This window comes from Mustela erminea, chromosome 18 (genome assembly GCF_009829155.1).
Source record: "Mustela erminea isolate mMusErm1 chromosome 18, mMusErm1.Pri, whole genome shotgun sequence".
In the NCBI taxonomy this organism is placed as follows: Eukaryota; Metazoa; Chordata; class Mammalia; order Carnivora; family Mustelidae; genus Mustela; species Mustela erminea.
In genome coordinates this window covers 5,619,310-5,635,225 of record NC_045631.1, presented here as the reverse complement: position 1 = coordinate 5,635,225, position 15,916 = coordinate 5,619,310, and the positions used below count along the sequence as shown (strand labels likewise).

The window sequence follows — 15,916 nt, the reverse complement described above, 5'->3', positions numbered from 1 at the left end:
GGCTTTATTTTCTCATGAGTGAGTTAAGTTTAGTCAGCACTTACAATTTGCTGATGTCTTTGGTTTAGAAATATTTCAGCAACCATAAAGCAGTAGCTTTGAGGATATTAGAGTAATAAGACAAGTCATTTAAGGCTGGACTGCTATTATTGCCTCCTTTGGTCCTTAGTGGGTATGGATGGCATGTACCTTTGATTGTCCCTCTATCCTATTTTAAGCTCTTTGGGGGCAGGGGTCACTTCTGATATTTCTCAGTCCTCCTACCGCAGCACCCCCTGTGTCATCTGTGCTCGCTGAGTGAGTCAGGCTGTGGCATCTCGCATTCCAGCCCAAGTACCTGTGAGTCCTGAATGCCCCAGTTAAAGAGATGAGGACTGTACCTGGGTCTGAAGACACTATAGCTGCCTTCCCGGACTTGACCTGGAAGACCTGCCCTAGCTAATGAAGCCTACAGACAAGCCCTCACGGAGAGTTGTGGGGGCCGTATTACAATGATTATGCAAAACAATGCAGGTGTAGGTCACCTTGAGAGAAAACTGGTACATCGGGTGGACCTTGCTGAGGTCGTTCATGACGAAGTAGAGCAGAGAGGCTCGGGCAGCTGCTGGCCGGTAGTGCTCTCGGGCCTCATTGATTTCCACTTCTGTCACCTTGGCCTCTTGGACCTGTTGGGGAGGGAAACAGTGGTGCGTTGTTCCAACCAACCTATCAGCCTGGCTTCTCTGTGTCAATACACATGAGTCTGGGTGTGGGGAGGCAGGAAGGGTCTGGGGCGGGGCGGGGGGTGGATAGCAGCTAGAAGGTTAGGAAGCTGCCACGTTATTTTATTTATTTATTTATTTATTTATTTATTTATTTATTTAGAGAGCGCATGCATGTGTTTGTGCATATGCATGGGGGGTGGGGCAGAGGGAGAGAGAATCCTAAGCATGCTCCACATCCAGTGCAGAGCCTGATGTGGGGCTCAATCTCACGACCCCAGGATCACGACCTGAGCCAAAATCAAGAGTCTTGCACTTAACTGGCTGAGCCACCCAAGTGCTCCATGCTGTGGTAATTTTTTTTAATAGTGCTTGAGTGAGAAAAGAGGCAACATACTCTATCTTTCACGAGTGAGTGCAAGCTCTTCCTGCTGGGAAGTGTGGGCCATGCAAGCTTCTGAGCTTCATTTCCAATGAGAAAGATCTCACAGAAAAAAACATATATAACTTGAAAAGAAAGAGATAAACTTATGTGTGTATGTATGTATGTATATTTACATATACATTACTAGGAAATAAACCAGAATTCCAGGCAGTGAAAATCCAGTGAAAACAGCATAATGGAATTTTGTTTTAATTTTTATGAAAGAGTTAATATGTAAATTCACAAAGAGGATTCCTACCTTCCTTCCTTCCTCCTTTCCCTTTCCTTCCTTCCTTTTTTCTTTCTTTTTAACAAAAATGTAATGCCAGTGTAGTAACGTTCAGTGGCATATTGGCTTCAGGTTACAAGACAATGATTCCACAACTCTATACGTCACCCATTCTCATGGTGAGAAGTGTACTCTTAATTCCCATCAACCATTTCACCCACCCCTCCACCTGCCTCCCCTCTGGTGACCATCAGTGTGTTCTCTAGAGTTAAGGGTCTATATTTTGGTCTCTTTTTCCTTTGTTCATTTGTTTCTTAAACTCCACATATGAGAAAGACCATATCATATTGGTCTTCATCTGACTCCTTCACTTAGCATTAAAGTCTCTAGATCCACCCATGTTGCCAAAGGATCTCTTTCAATGGAATAGTTTATTTTCAGAAAATTTCTTATCACAGAGAAAAATGAGAATAGAGACCTTAGCATCAGAGAGGGATTCTGAAAGAACATGCCGCTAAATACACACCTCAGTATGACCTGCTTTATGCTCCAGAAGAATGAAACCAATGATAATTCATGAGAGTCTCAAAGGAAAAAGTACAACAACAACAACATCAATGACACCCTTTGAAGATGAGCGTGCAGTAAACAGTTACAAACTTCAGAAAGAAATGTTGACCAAGGTGACAATTAGAAACCCTCACTCTGCCCTCTTCCCCCAAATCCCAGAAGGATTAGCATTCCAAGAGCTGAAGATCACTGAGTGGTCTATAGCTCACCATTAACTATTACTGCTTAAGAGCAGTAGAGATGGAAGAAAGCATAAAATCTGGACATTAGAAACAGGAAGGCAGACTGCCTTAAAACAAAAAACAGAAAACCACACAACTCACTAGGATTTCTAAAATAAGATTTCAGTTATTTAAATGAAAAACCAGTGCACAGGTTAAAGAGTGGACTAGCATCAGAAAGAGAATATGCAAACTAGAAGACAGATTGGAGGAAACTGGAACAAAGCAGCTCAGAGAGAAAAAAGATGAAAAATATATGAGGTAGTGAGAGTTGGCAGACAGAATGAGAAGATTCAAAATACACCTAAAAGAGGTAAGTAGAGAATAGAAAGAAGCAACATTTGGAGCTATAATAGCTGAAAATTTTCCAAAATTGAGATCAGAGCTCATCAAAGAAGCAGTCAACATCAAAGAGAATTTACTATCTACAGGCCCTTGAAGAAATAATTATTTACTTCATTTAGAAGAAGATTGAATCCAAAAGGGAGAAATGAGGTCTGAGAATTTCTTATATACATGCTTAATCTAAAAAACAAAGGCCATAAAAAAAATGGCCACCTTGGGAATATTGGGAATATTACATGGAACTAAAATATAAAACAGTAACAGAAGATGGGAAAGGATGATCAAAGCATTCTGAAGTCCTTATATTGTTTTGGTTAGAGGCCAGATACATTATTAGACTTTGTTAAGTCAAAATATATATTGTTAAGTCACACATAAAATGAAATACAATTTTCATATATAAATGAAACAAGATTCATCAGTAAGATAAAACAAAGTAAATAACTTTAAAATCAGCAAAGGATAAAGAGGAGAATAAAGAAAAAGCAAGAAAGGAGAGAAAACTAAGTATGGTTGCTAGAAAACATAAATTAAGACAGTAGAAAGAAATTCACTCTATCAATAATGTTAATAAATGTAAATCAGTTAAATTCAGCAGTTGAAGACATAGATTCTTAGAAGGGGTTGGACTGAACAAGAATCATACAATTACTCAGAATGGCGTTCTTGAGATCCATTCATAGATCGATACGTTTCCAGCTCACCTGGATTCTCAATGCTGTCCATGAACTGTGTTTCCGGAGCCACGTTTCATTCCTATTCCAGCAACTGCAAACCTTCACTCCGCTCCCGAAGCTACCTACCTCACCACCACTACTTTACTCTCAGCAGGTGAACATGACTCATGCTCTCCCCGGTTATACAGAGACCAACAGAAGGAATCTCCTTCATTTCTGCCTCTCCTCTGATTCCTTTAAGTCTCCATCTCCCTAGCTCAGTTGCCTACATAGATCCGTGGACTATGCATCTCATTTCTAGACTCACGTTTGTCCCCAGACCCTACCACATCGGAACTAGCTCTCCCTCTATTTATTTATTTATTTTTTAAAAGATTCTATTTATTTGAGAGAGAGAGAGAAAGAGAGAGAGATAGCATGAATGGGGGGAGAGGCAGAGGGAGAGGGAGAAGCAGACTCCCCACTGGGCAGAAAGCCTGACATGAGGCTTGATCCCAGGACCCCGAGACTATAACCTGAGCCAAAGGCAGATGCTTAACTGACTGAGCCACCCAGGCGCCCCTCTCCAACTTTCTAAAGACAAGCTCGTCGTCTGTGACCTAAATGACATTTCCCCTGACTTTCTTATGTCCTCCACTGTATTAATTGTTCCTTCTTTTTCCTGTAAATTAACATTCTCTTCTTGACTCCTGCTTTTCCTCTGTAATCCATGCATCCTCCCACCTCCACGAGGATCAGGCATGCTCAGTCTGTCCCACCTCAGGGGATCCATGTTTTTAAGTCACCGTCCTTTCTCTCTCTCCCATTTCAGTTTGACTTCTTTAAAGGGTTGTTTATACTCACCTTCCCTTTCTCAGCTCCCATTTGCTCTCATTCTAATGTAGTCTGGTTTCTGCTTTCACCAAAACCACTCTCCCCAAGATCACTGATGACTCCTTTTTGCAGAGTTCAGTGGCCACATCTCAGCCACATCCTATTTGAGTCCTCAGTACCATTCAATACCACTGGCACAACTTCTTCTGATGCTTTCTCTCATAATCCCTGTCGATCCTCCAACCTCTCTGCTCTACTCCAGTTCACATCTTCTGTGTTTCTCTTCAAACGTATTAGTCTTCTTCAGTGCTCTATTCCCAGTCTCATCACCGCACACATGTCTCCTGGGACTTCATCCACTCCTGGTTTCAATGACCAACTACTCGTTGAAGACTGTCAGCATTTGATCACCAGCCAAGATTAAATATCCAAAAACCCATAGCACAGACCTATGCAAATGGCCCAAGGTGCTTGGAACTCAACAGAACACAAACTAGAATGATAATTTCTTCTCATCCCCCAATTCATTTCTGCTCCCATCTTTCAGTTTTTGGCACCAATACCTAGCTAGGTGTTTATTCCTGGAATCTGAGACATTTCCTTGACTAAAACTTTTTTTTTTTTTAAATTTTATTTATTTGACACAGAGAGAGAGAGAGAGAGCGAACTCAGGGGTGTGGGCAGAGGAAGAAATAGAAGCAGACTTCCTGCTGAGCAGGGAGCCCAAAGTGGGGCCTGATCCCAGGACCCTGGGATCATGACCTGAGCCGAAGGCAGACGCTTAACCGACTAAACCTGCAGGTGCCCCTGAAACTTTTATCCACATAGAACCATATGTGAATTGGTTTATGTCCACCTCCCCATCCCTCCTGCCCAAGACAGTGGAACTTCTTTTTTTTTTTTTTTTTAAAGCTTTTATTTATTAATTTGACAGAGAGAAATCACAGGTAGATGGAGAGGCAGCCAGAGAGAGAGAGAGAGATAGGGAAGCAGGCTCCCTGCTGAGCAGAGAGCCCAATGCGGGACTCGATCCCAGGACCCTGAGATCATGACCTGAGCCGAAGGCAGCGGCTTAACCCACTGAGCCACCCAGGCGCCCGACAGTGGAACTTCTACATACTTATTGTACAAACCCTGCACCCTCATATCTGGAGGTATGGAGAACCCGCAGTAAAACCCGGTGGTCACACAGTGGCCATGGAAACGATGTGAGGCTGGACCTCCCTGTTCTCAGTCTCTCACTCCAACCTCAATTTTCTATTATCCCAGAGAGGGCATGAGCCAGACTACCTGCCCTCATTGTTACTTTTCATTTTTCCTACCCTGTCCCTACCTGGAACAGAGGCTTTGATATTTGGAGAAATCCCAAAACTCTGACAAGGAGTGTATTCCCTCAAAGGTGTACTGTTACCATTCTGAGCAGGGCTGTCATTGCTCCTCTGATTCAGGAGCAGGGCTGGGAACGTTCCTGAGCCTGTGTAAGCAGCAGCAACCTGCCCACAAAGGGCGAGAGGCTCGGACACCCCACGTCCTGTCTTCCAGTCCCCCATGGGGGAATAAAAGCCTTCCAAACCTTGTGACATGAAGGAAGGAAGTCCATTCAGTGTTGTCAACCGTTTTGGAGAGCTGAGCTTCCTGAGAATCCACCCGAGTTCCCTCATGGACACTGGACTTGAGAGATCTTTGTGGGTGGGTGGGTTTTCTCAGGGTGTGATCATGCCTGAACCAGCCAACACTCAAAGCAGTGTGACTTCTTAGCTTTGGGGCCATCGCACAAGCTGCTGAGAATGAAGTCTGAGATACTATCCCCTGCACGGAGGACGAGGCCGGGCACCGACTTAATGCTCATTAGGCGTCCCTGGGGCTGAGCTGCCAAACGCCATCTCCCAGAAGATGGGGACTCCCTAACATGGGGTGTGAGCTGGTCGACTCAGGAATCCTGCCTCCCTGGGCTTTCTAGAAGGAATCTGGGAACCTAGAAAAGCCATCTGGGAATTCTGACTTTTTTTTTTTTTTTTTCCCCAAAAACTCAGAACTCAGGGGCTGGGAAGAGGGTCTTGCCTCCCAACCTTGGCTGACACGGCAGTTTTACCTTCTTCTCAACTTCGGCAGCTGTCTGCTTGGTGGTCTCCAGGTTCTCCACTAAGGCTGTGTCCCCCAGGAAGTTCCCAGATGCTGAGGAGAGGCGAGACAGCAGGTCATCTTCTAACGTCTTCAGGGTGATTTTGAACCCATTCTGCTGCTTCGTGAGATCTGACTGTAGACACGGAGCAAGGGGGAGTCAGGTGTGGAAGCCCAAAGGATCCTAAATAAATAAATGCTATGGGGTCAAGTTCCTTCCTTCAGATGGATGAAGTGGGAAGCCAGATAGCATGAGGCCAGACAAGCAGATGAATGGGATCCCAAATGCGCCATTTATTAGTCATGTGACTTTGGGCTAAATTCACTGCTGCTTTTTCTTCTTCTTTTTTAAAAGATTTTATTTGACAAAGAGAAAAAGTACAAGCAGGGGAAGGGCAGAGGGAGAGGGAGAAGCAGACTCCCTGCTGAGCAGGGAGCCCAATGCGGGACTCGATCCCAGGACCCTAGGGTCACAAATGAGCCAAAGGCAGACACTTAACTGACTGAGCCACCCAGGCACCCCGACTTTCTGGTTTAAATTAGCTTGCTGACTCTTCAAAAGAACAATGCATCATTTTCTTGAAAAGTCTTGTCACTACCTCAAATGACTATTTTTGTTTATTTACGGTGATCTTCTGTGTTCCTCCACTAGACTGTAAGGTCCATGAGGGTGGGAACATAGTCCCCCCATCCGTGGTATTTTGTTGTAGCAGCCTGAGTTCACTAAGACCCTCTCCTCCCACGGTGGTTACTTCTGGACTCATGTGGGGGCCCAAGCATGTTCCTAGCCCCGGGCCAGGCTCTGCTCTTGGTGACAAGAGTGTCTTCTGCTCTCCCTGATGTCTTTGGCCTCTCTGGTCCTTGCCTTGCTCTATTGTCTTTCCCAACTTGACATTCAGGCAGCTAAATGGTGCTGGGTATCCCCTTGCCGCCCTCCCCAAAGTATAGCAAAGAACCGTGACGCTCAGCTCCAGGAAAAGCAAGCAACCAACCAGGCACATAAGAGAGAAAAGCGAGCAACCCCAACCCTCGCCCGGAATGGGCAGCAGGATGTGGGGGCCGAGCATTTTCGTCCTCCCTTCCTTGGTGGGTAGCCCACGTACCTTCAGCTGCTCCAGGTCTGGCCTCTCCATGCTGACCACAGCGGCCAGCAGCTGGTCCTCCAGGCCGTCCCTGGTCACCGTGAAGTTGATGAGTGTGGCTTGAGCCTGCAGTTCAGGCTGGTAGTGAGGGTTGGCTAGCTTGGTGTGAAGGATGAGCCGGAACTTGGGATTGTATTCACACTCTTTGTCTCCGATTTTAATGAATCTGGAACACAAAAGGTCATGTTGGAGGTGGGGTGCCTTCCTGGGAGATTCGGTCAAGGACAGAATTCTAGATGTTTTTTGGCGAGATGTTAGCAAACAATATGGCCACATTCGGATTCCTCCCAAGCATGTCTAGATTGAGCCCTGAGATCCTTGTTTGCCCTAATGTGGGGCACGGGGGTCTGGGGGGTGCAGGTGGGGGGTGAGAGACTTTCTCATGCGGCCGCCATGTTTGATTTGGCGTGCCTGACTCTTGGGAGGGTCATTCACACTCTGGTCCAAGTAGGCTGGTACATTATGAGACTTTCCCAGCAGATGGCACTAAAGCGTTTGCAGAAAAGGACACCAACAGTTCGCACAAAGGTGATTTATAGGCGTGAAAGATAGGGCGCCCTCTTTTCATGGCTGGCCTGGGCAGTGGGTGAAGGTCTGGAGTGAAGAAACCTTCTGTGCTAATTTTCTTTCTATCTCTCTCTATGTGCCTGCTGTCTTTCATCCTCTCTAGTCCTCTTCCTTCTGCCAGACACTTGCTAAGCCCTAATCCCTTGTGCCAGCTCCCCAACCAACAGGGGCTCATCAAAGGGCCAGAGCACCGAGTTCTCAGAACCCAGGAGTCTAGTTTGGATAAAATCCTCAGGCTCACAAGTCAGTCTGTGCTTTGAGCACTTCCTTTCTAAAGTTCCTCCGAAACCATGCACTGTTCCCACATAGGAGGAAGCCAAGGACTTGATTGAGGGGCGCAGAGTAACTCCAGGAAACTTTCTCCACAAGTCAAGGGCAGCTAAGGATTTCCCTCGCAAAGTGAGAGAGGGGTGCGTGTTGCGAGGAGCACGTGATAGGAGTTCAGGAGGGAATGGTTGGGAAGAGCAGACCTGCTCACGGTTCTGGAAGCCGGCTCCCTAGGAAGGATCAGTGACAGAGCGGAGCCTTACCGTCCTTTCTTGATGACCTCTCTCCCAAGCAGGGGTCCCAGAACAGGATCAATGGACTCTTCTAGGTTTTCGATCAGCACCACGTCTCCGGCCTCCAGGGCACGCTCTAGGGTTTGGAGGTAGCTGGGGAGAGGGTCGGGCAGCGTGAGTCAGTGGTAAGGTACAGATGTGCAGAAAATGTAATACGACAACCACGGCCTCCGTGGCAGATGTGTGGGGCACAGCTCCCTGGGCTGACTCCGGTGGCCCCGTTTTCCTCTACTTAAATGTATATTTCTGTGATCTTGTGCAGTTTCAGAGATAAGGAAACATGACAGAATATAAAAAGGATATGAAAATGAATGTGACCTTTTCATTGGTCATTCACATTTTGGTGTTGAAAGTGTGTTTTGATATATTTTCAAGTTGATTCCTTTTATTATACTTTATTTATAATTTAATTTATGTTTGCACTTGTATTTATTTATTAGTGGATTCGTACAGCACATTTGTTTTATAATTTGGTTCTTGGGGATAAAATGTATCGGAAACATTTTCCCCGGTTGTTAAATACTCTTCTGTAACAATTTTCTATGACCGGATGTTAGGCTGGACTGATATATCTTAATTTTTTTTAACAACTAATTGTCAAACCCAGGTTATTTAAAAATTTTTTTAACATTACACAGAGTTTAATAAACATGTTAAAGGGTTGATTTTTCTCTAAATAGACTGGTAAGTTTGATATAACTCCAGTTCAAATAACATACAACAACGAAACGACAGAGACTGACCATAAATCTTAAAGTTAGTAAAAGAATAAGGATGGTAAAAAAGAACTAAAAGGTCCTGAAAAAGAAGAGGAGGGACTCATAGTAGCTAATGCTGAAATATTTTATATACCTTGAAGCATAGGTATATGGTATCCTATGTATAAGATATATAGGAGGAATGTGAAAGGATTTCAGCTACCAAAAAGTTAGCAGAGTTCTTCTCTGAAGCATGAATCACAGGACTTTTAAATTTCTTTTATTTTGTAACAACCCCTCCCCCCCGCTTTTTAACAATGCAACTTTTCCCCAATACATTATTATTATTTTTTTAAAGATTTTATTTATTTGACAGAGAGAGATCACAAGTAGGCAGAGAGGCAGGCAGAGAGAGGGGGAAGCAGGCTCCCTGCTGAGCAGAGAGCCCGACATGGGGCTCCATCCCAGGAGCCTGAGACATGACCTGAGCTGAAGGCAGAGGCTTAACCCACTGAGCTACCCAGGCGCCCCGATATATTACTTTTGTAATGAGCTTTACCACAATAAATGTTGCCAAATATAAACCTAGGTAATCAGAGACCAATATAGTATTATATCAATGGAAAAGATTAAAGACTGCTTAATAAAACACTTTAATGTAAACTGTCATCTCTAATCAATTGAGGAAAGGATGGAGAATTTAATAGATGGTACTGGAACAAGGGCTAACTACTTGAAAATGAAAATTAGGTCTGTATCTTCTATCGGAGCCTAAAATATATTTCAGGTGATTGGATTTTAATGTAAAAAAAAAAAAACTTACAGAAAAACCTAAAAAATATAGGTGAATATTTATAATTTCTGGAGAAAGACTTTTCTAAGCATGATGTATGGAAGAAATGGATGACATACCTGGCTTAAAATCCCCCAAACAAAAAAGCCCCCCAAACTGTCATAGATCAAATCCCACAAATAAAATCAGAAGGCAAATGACACCTGGAACAAATTTCCATTCATATGATGAATGGAGACTATTCTTAGGAGTCTTAACACATACTGTGTGTATTAGAATATTTATATTCAGATAATACACAACAAATCCAGAAAACTATCCAACAGAAAAGTGGGCACACGGAAACACAGAATTAACGGACACATAGTTACTGTGGGCGTGCTGTGTGTCAGCACTGTCTTTGGTACTAGGGATCTAGAACAAGCAAAGAGGAAAGTGCACCTGTGTCTAAGGTACGGTTGTTAGCTAATTAGAAAGGAATCTTTTCTTTCTTCTTTCTTTCTTTCTTTATTTCTTTCTTTCTTTCTTTCTTTCTTTCTTTCTTTCTTTCTTTCTCGAGAGAGAGTGAGAGCATGAGTTGGGGGGGGGTTGGGCAGAGGGAGAAGGAGAGAATCATAAACAGTTTCCATGCTCAGCACCGAGCCTGATGTGGGGCTCGATCTCACGACCCTGAGATCATAACCTGAGCCTAAACCAAGAGTCAGGGGCTCAACCAACTAAGCCACCCAGGAGCCCCTAGAAGAGAAAGCTTTGATCCAAGTGTGGGGAAAAGGCCAAGATGAGATTATCTGGCCCATGACACAGATATAAATATACCCTGACGTACCCTGGGATTCATTTTAAATCTTACCCTCTCTAGAAGAAGGGATTCACGTCAGTAGCCAATATTTGCTCTGTTTAATGATTTTTGTAACATTGAGTGTTTGAGTTAAACAATGCCAGCTGATCTGGACCTCTGGGCAGCCACGTTGGGGGCATATGACCAAAGCAGCAAGACTCACCTTGGCAGCTGTATGTTAAGAGTAGATAAACCTTGGGTTTCTAACTGAGGACCACCTGCTTCAAACACTGCCTCCATCGGTTGTTAAGAACATTCAATAAATTAATTTATAATGGCGATGAAATGTACATCACCCACAGCCTGCTGTCTTAGCGGCTTCCAACTGTACAGCTCAGGGACATCGAGCATAGTCCCACTGTTGTCACCACCACCCATCTCCAGAAGTTGTCCATCTTGCAAAACTGAGACTCTGTACCCCCTTAACTAATAACTCCCCATATCCTTCCTCTCAGCCCCCTGGGAACACCATTCTGCTTCCTGTCTCTGTGGATTTGACAACTCCAGGAACCTCATGCAAGTAGAACCATATGGCACATGTCCTTTTGTGACTGGCTTATTTGACTCAGCAGAATGTCCTCAAGCTTCCATGTTAGAGCGGGTGTCAGAATTTCACTCCTGTTTCAGGCTGAATAATATTTCATTGTATGGGTACAACACATTTTGTTCATTCATTCTTCTGTCAATGGATCCTTGAGTTGCTTCCACATTGTAAATATTGTGGATAATGCTGTTATGAACATCGCTCTTATTTTTATTTTTTTTATTATGTTCAGTTAGCTACTATATAGTGCATAACTAGTTTTTGATGTAGCGTGAACATTGCTTTTAAAATGGCATACTCTTGGGGTACTTGGGTGGCTCAGGTTTCCACTCAGGTCATGATCTCAGGATTGTGGGATTGAGCCCCGCTTCAGGCTCCCTGCTCCGTGAGGAGTCAGCTTGTCCCTTTCCCTCTGATCCTCCCCTCGCTCATGCTCTCTTAAAATAAATAAATAAAATCTTGAAAAAAATTAAAATGGTACACCTCTGCAAACATTAATTTGCTTCTGGGAACCTCAGTTTCCCCAGATGTGAAACGGTGCCAGTAATGCTAACCTTATCAGCTGTGTGGATTAAGGAAAGCATTTGAGATGAGGTCCCTAATGTGAGGACTGGCACGAACCAACCATCTCACAAATGATCTCTGTCCCTCACCGTCTCCACCACTGCCCTGTCCTATCCCGCTCATGTGTCCTGATGGCACAGAACAGGAACTGAGAACTGAAAATGTAAAGCTAGGTTCTAACACAGGTACTGAAGCCATGAGGTGGGAGGTGTTGAGGCTTGGGGAAGGTGCTGGATAGACATGCTCAGTGTCGTTCATGGCCCTTTGGGTAGTAACACCCCCATCACGTATGTACGAAGCCACATGGCAGGTGCCAGAGCTCTGGAAGGTTCAGAACTGACTTGGTCGCTATGTATCCAACTGCTATGGTCCATCATTCCTGAGTAGAGACAATGTTTAGGTTTTTTCTTTGGGGCTCTGGGCTGGAGGTGGGAACAATGGGCAGAGAAGTGGGTTCTAAGATGGGTTAAGACAGGTACTTTTGGCTAAACATGAAGGGAGACTTTGTGAAACCCAGAATTTTGCTTGCCCGTGGAATGTGATGCTTGGGGTGGACGTGTCCAAGGAGAGATGGGAGGGGGAGGACAGATGGTGGAGACAGGACTCCTGGTGGGTCAGGAGGCGCTCTTTCTCTTTCTCTCTCTCTCTCTCACACACACACATGCACACGCACACACACACACATGCACTCACACGATTTCTCATGGCAAAGAAAAGCAGAGACTTGGAACCCACGCATCCTTCATTGAGAGGTTTCCTAAAATGGGAAGAGAAACAAGAGAAACCTCATGGAAGGAGCAGGAAGGTAGAAACAACTGGGCCTTAAGATCCACTCAGGACACTTTTCTTGTCCCCTCCGCACAAACGACATGAAGGGAGAAGCGACGTGCTCAGCCACGTACCCCTTCTGGCCGATCTGGGTGACCCGGAGGTTCTCGCCGTATCTGTTCTTGATCCACTTCACGCCTTGTAGCTGTGGGTCGACTGCGAGCGGCCAGCGCTCACAGCTGAGAAGGATGGCGGCGTTCTCCGTGGACATGCGGTCTGCGGGAAGGCCCTGGTTCTGCCAGGCTGCCACGTCGGCGTCATCTGTCAGCACCCGCAGGGGATCCAGGGTGGAGTTGACGGGGATGGGGACCTGAGGAGGCGAAGGGGACACACGATCAGAGCAGAAGCAGGCTTCCTCAGCTGGGGCCGGGGGAGCTCCCAAAGTCGCCAAGACTCCTTGGAAAGCACAATTAAAATCCCCCCAAAGAGTGCTTTTCTGGCTGTGTGATGATTTCTGGGAGCGTTTTCTTCAAGTCCTGGGAGCTTTTTTTTTTTTTTTTTTTTTTTTTTTTTTTTTTTTTTATCTTGACGAAGGAACAACAGTGGAGATCCAGCCTTCGTGAGCCTTTGTTCTTGGGTGTACTCATCTAAACTGAATTTCTAGCATGGGTTATATGTGTGTCATCCACAGGCTCCTCTCTGCCCTTGCTCTTGCTAATAGGGTCCCTTTTCCCCCGAGTTCTGATACTCAAGGCCTACCCCTGCCTGTGCCATGTCACCCTTCCCATCACGCACAGCACTTACCACGTGCTGACAGAAGCCCAGCTTGCAAAGAACCAGAAATGCTTCCCTTTCTCCCAGCCCAGAACACCCCCCCAATTCTGGGGTCGCCTGCATAACCTCTCCCTGCAGACTTGCTGGCTGGTGCATCCTGGGAAGCCCGCCAGCACACCTCCGGGCCTGAGGATGCCTCCCGGGGCCTGGTTCCCTCTGTGGCCCTTGTGTGTGCCCCAGACTCCTCCTTTACTTTTTTTTTTTTTGTTGGCCACTCTCAACTCATTTAATTCTTCTACAGCTAATATTTTCTACTGGGGACACACTTCACACCTACATTTTTTTAAAAATTGGGGTAAAATTCATGTCACTTAAATGAACCGTTTTAGAGGGCCTGATTCTCCAGCATTTGGTCCATCTTGATGTTGTGTGTGATGGCCAGCTCTATCTGGTTCCAAAATGGTGTCTTCACTCCCAGAGGAACCCCATACCCTTTGGCAGTCACTCCTCCTTCCCCTCTACCCCAGGTCCCAGCTTCTACTAGTCTATTTTCTATATCTCTTCTGGATCGTTCACATAAATGGAGTCCTACAACGGGTGGTCTTTTGTGGCTGGCTGCTTTCGCTTAGTGGAGTGTTTTCAAGGTTCACACACACATGACCCTTTAATGTCTCTGTCCCTCTCTCCTCTGTGGTTTATGTTCCCTGTTCCCTCGGGAAACCCTGTCCAATCCATCCCCCCATCTCCAGAGTGTCCCTGGAGAACCCAATGGAGAGAAGAGATGCTGTCCTCAGGTGGCCCAGAGGGCACTGGTTGAGAAGATGGGAAAGCAGGTGGAAGCAGGTGGAAGGACATGGGTACCTCCGACCCATGCAGGGGGATGCTCAGGTGGGAGTGGCAGGAGGAAGCAGGCAAGAAGGAACAAGAAGAGCGGTATAGTTAGCATCACGTGAGCTCACTGGTAGCCCCAGGCTGGCATGCTCAGGAGAAATTCAGGATGTACGTACTTCCAGCTGGCTCAGGTAGGGTCTCCAGGTCCCGTCCATGAGGCTCTGCCGGTACCTCTTTGTAAAGAAGCCGAGGTAGGACACGAAAGCTGTGGTGAGTAAGATGTCTCCACATAACTTGCTTTCCTGGTGTCGGAAGTTCTGTATGGCTTCTGCCCACCTCACATTTTCAGAGGCGAGTCCTCCCACCTGCAGTTTCAGAGACCAGAAGGGAGAGAAGGCTCACCATCCTGCAGACTCTACATAGTACCATGGACTCAGTCACAGAGAATGCACACGGCATGTCTGATACCAGAAGACTCGGAACATTACTTATGTGGCCCTTTTGCTCAAAGGGGACTTGCCACAGCGCATACTCAGTAAACACACCTGTTCTGTGTTATACATTGCATGGGCTGTGGATGGATTACAGTCTTGGAGCACAGGCCTCCAGGTTCTGCCCTTTATAGGCTTGGAGACAAATACCACCTACCTCCAAATGCTGGGGAGAAAATTAAATGTGATCATGTACATTCGTCACTTAGTGCAGTGCCTAGGCTGCAGAACTTATTAGAAAATGGTATGCCTCCCCTTCTCCTCGCCAAATGCTAGGGATCAGAAAATAAAGAAAATCACTGCCAGGCACTATAAATAATTCACAGTGGGTGGGCACAGAGACACGGTGATCAGGACAGAGTTAGAGTGACTGGACCATGGGTGTGCACAAAGAACCAAGATGGCAGAACGTGTCCTGACTCTGCCCACCGCACTTTGGCAAGGCATACCTCTCTGTGGGACCCCTCTCCAGGGGAAGAGAGGCCTCCTTTCTATGGATATGGTAGAGCTGAGTCTGTGTTAACATTGACTGACCTTGTCCTTCCTCAAAAGATGGAAGTTCTACTAGAATATCATGGTTGGAAGAGACCTTAAGTATTGGCTAACCCAACCACTCCCAGGCCCATTTTGGATTATCTTACTACAACCTCTAGGTGAGCTGGATTCAGAGCCTGGACACCCTGCCTGCCTTCCAAGAGGACTAGTTCAGAAACTGCTTCAGCCAGGCAAAGAAGGCTATGCTAATTTCTGGAAACCAAACAGAAAATGGAATGGAAGCCAGGCCAGCTAGGAGGTCTGGGATGCTTCCTGCCCATTTGCAGAGGAGCTGTCTCTAGAAAGAACTGTCCAGTTCAAATGACCATCTCAAGGCAATGCAGCAAGAGCGGGTCCAACAAACAACTACACAGACATACTTCTGGGCCGGCATCTTTCCTCACCAAAGCACGGCCCAGTTCCACCACTGCTGTCACCCGTTTTTCCCTAAACAAGAAAATCTGGCTTCATTGTAGAAACACACGGTGGCCAGAATAAAAGTCAAAAGGCTTCGACTCCACTACCCTTCACTGGCGGCAAGGGAGCTGTAAAGGCTGCCTATGGAAGAGAGCTCATACCCAGCGGACCCTGCCTTGTAGGATCTTAGCTAATGCAGGACAGGAAATATAAGCCATGGGGGAGGTTACAAAAAGGCTATGAATTCTTTGACACTCCATTCCTCAAGAATTGGCACCTGGGCCACCTGGGTAG

The 15,916-nt window shown here is 45.8% G+C and overlaps 1 protein-coding gene across 5 annotated transcripts in view; it reads right to left on the bottom strand.

The window, feature by feature from the left end:
* Positions 1-15,916, bottom strand: part of DNAH9 (dynein axonemal heavy chain 9) — a 318,732-nt gene that overhangs the window by 72,069 nt on the left and 230,747 nt on the right. For all 5 annotated transcript variants that reach the window (XM_032322974.1, XM_032322973.1, XM_032322975.1 and 2 more), the window contains 6 exons: positions 14,357-14,545; positions 12,710-12,945; positions 8,341-8,463; positions 7,205-7,409; positions 6,073-6,237; positions 525-665 (listed from right to left, as the gene is read on the bottom strand). In XM_032322974.1, coding sequence (XP_032178865.1) covers positions 525-665; positions 6,073-6,237; positions 7,205-7,409; positions 8,341-8,463; positions 12,710-12,945; positions 14,357-14,545 — 1,059 coding nt within the window. The remainder of the gene's footprint in view (positions 1-524; positions 666-6,072; positions 6,238-7,204; positions 7,410-8,340; positions 8,464-12,709; positions 12,946-14,356; positions 14,546-15,916) is intronic.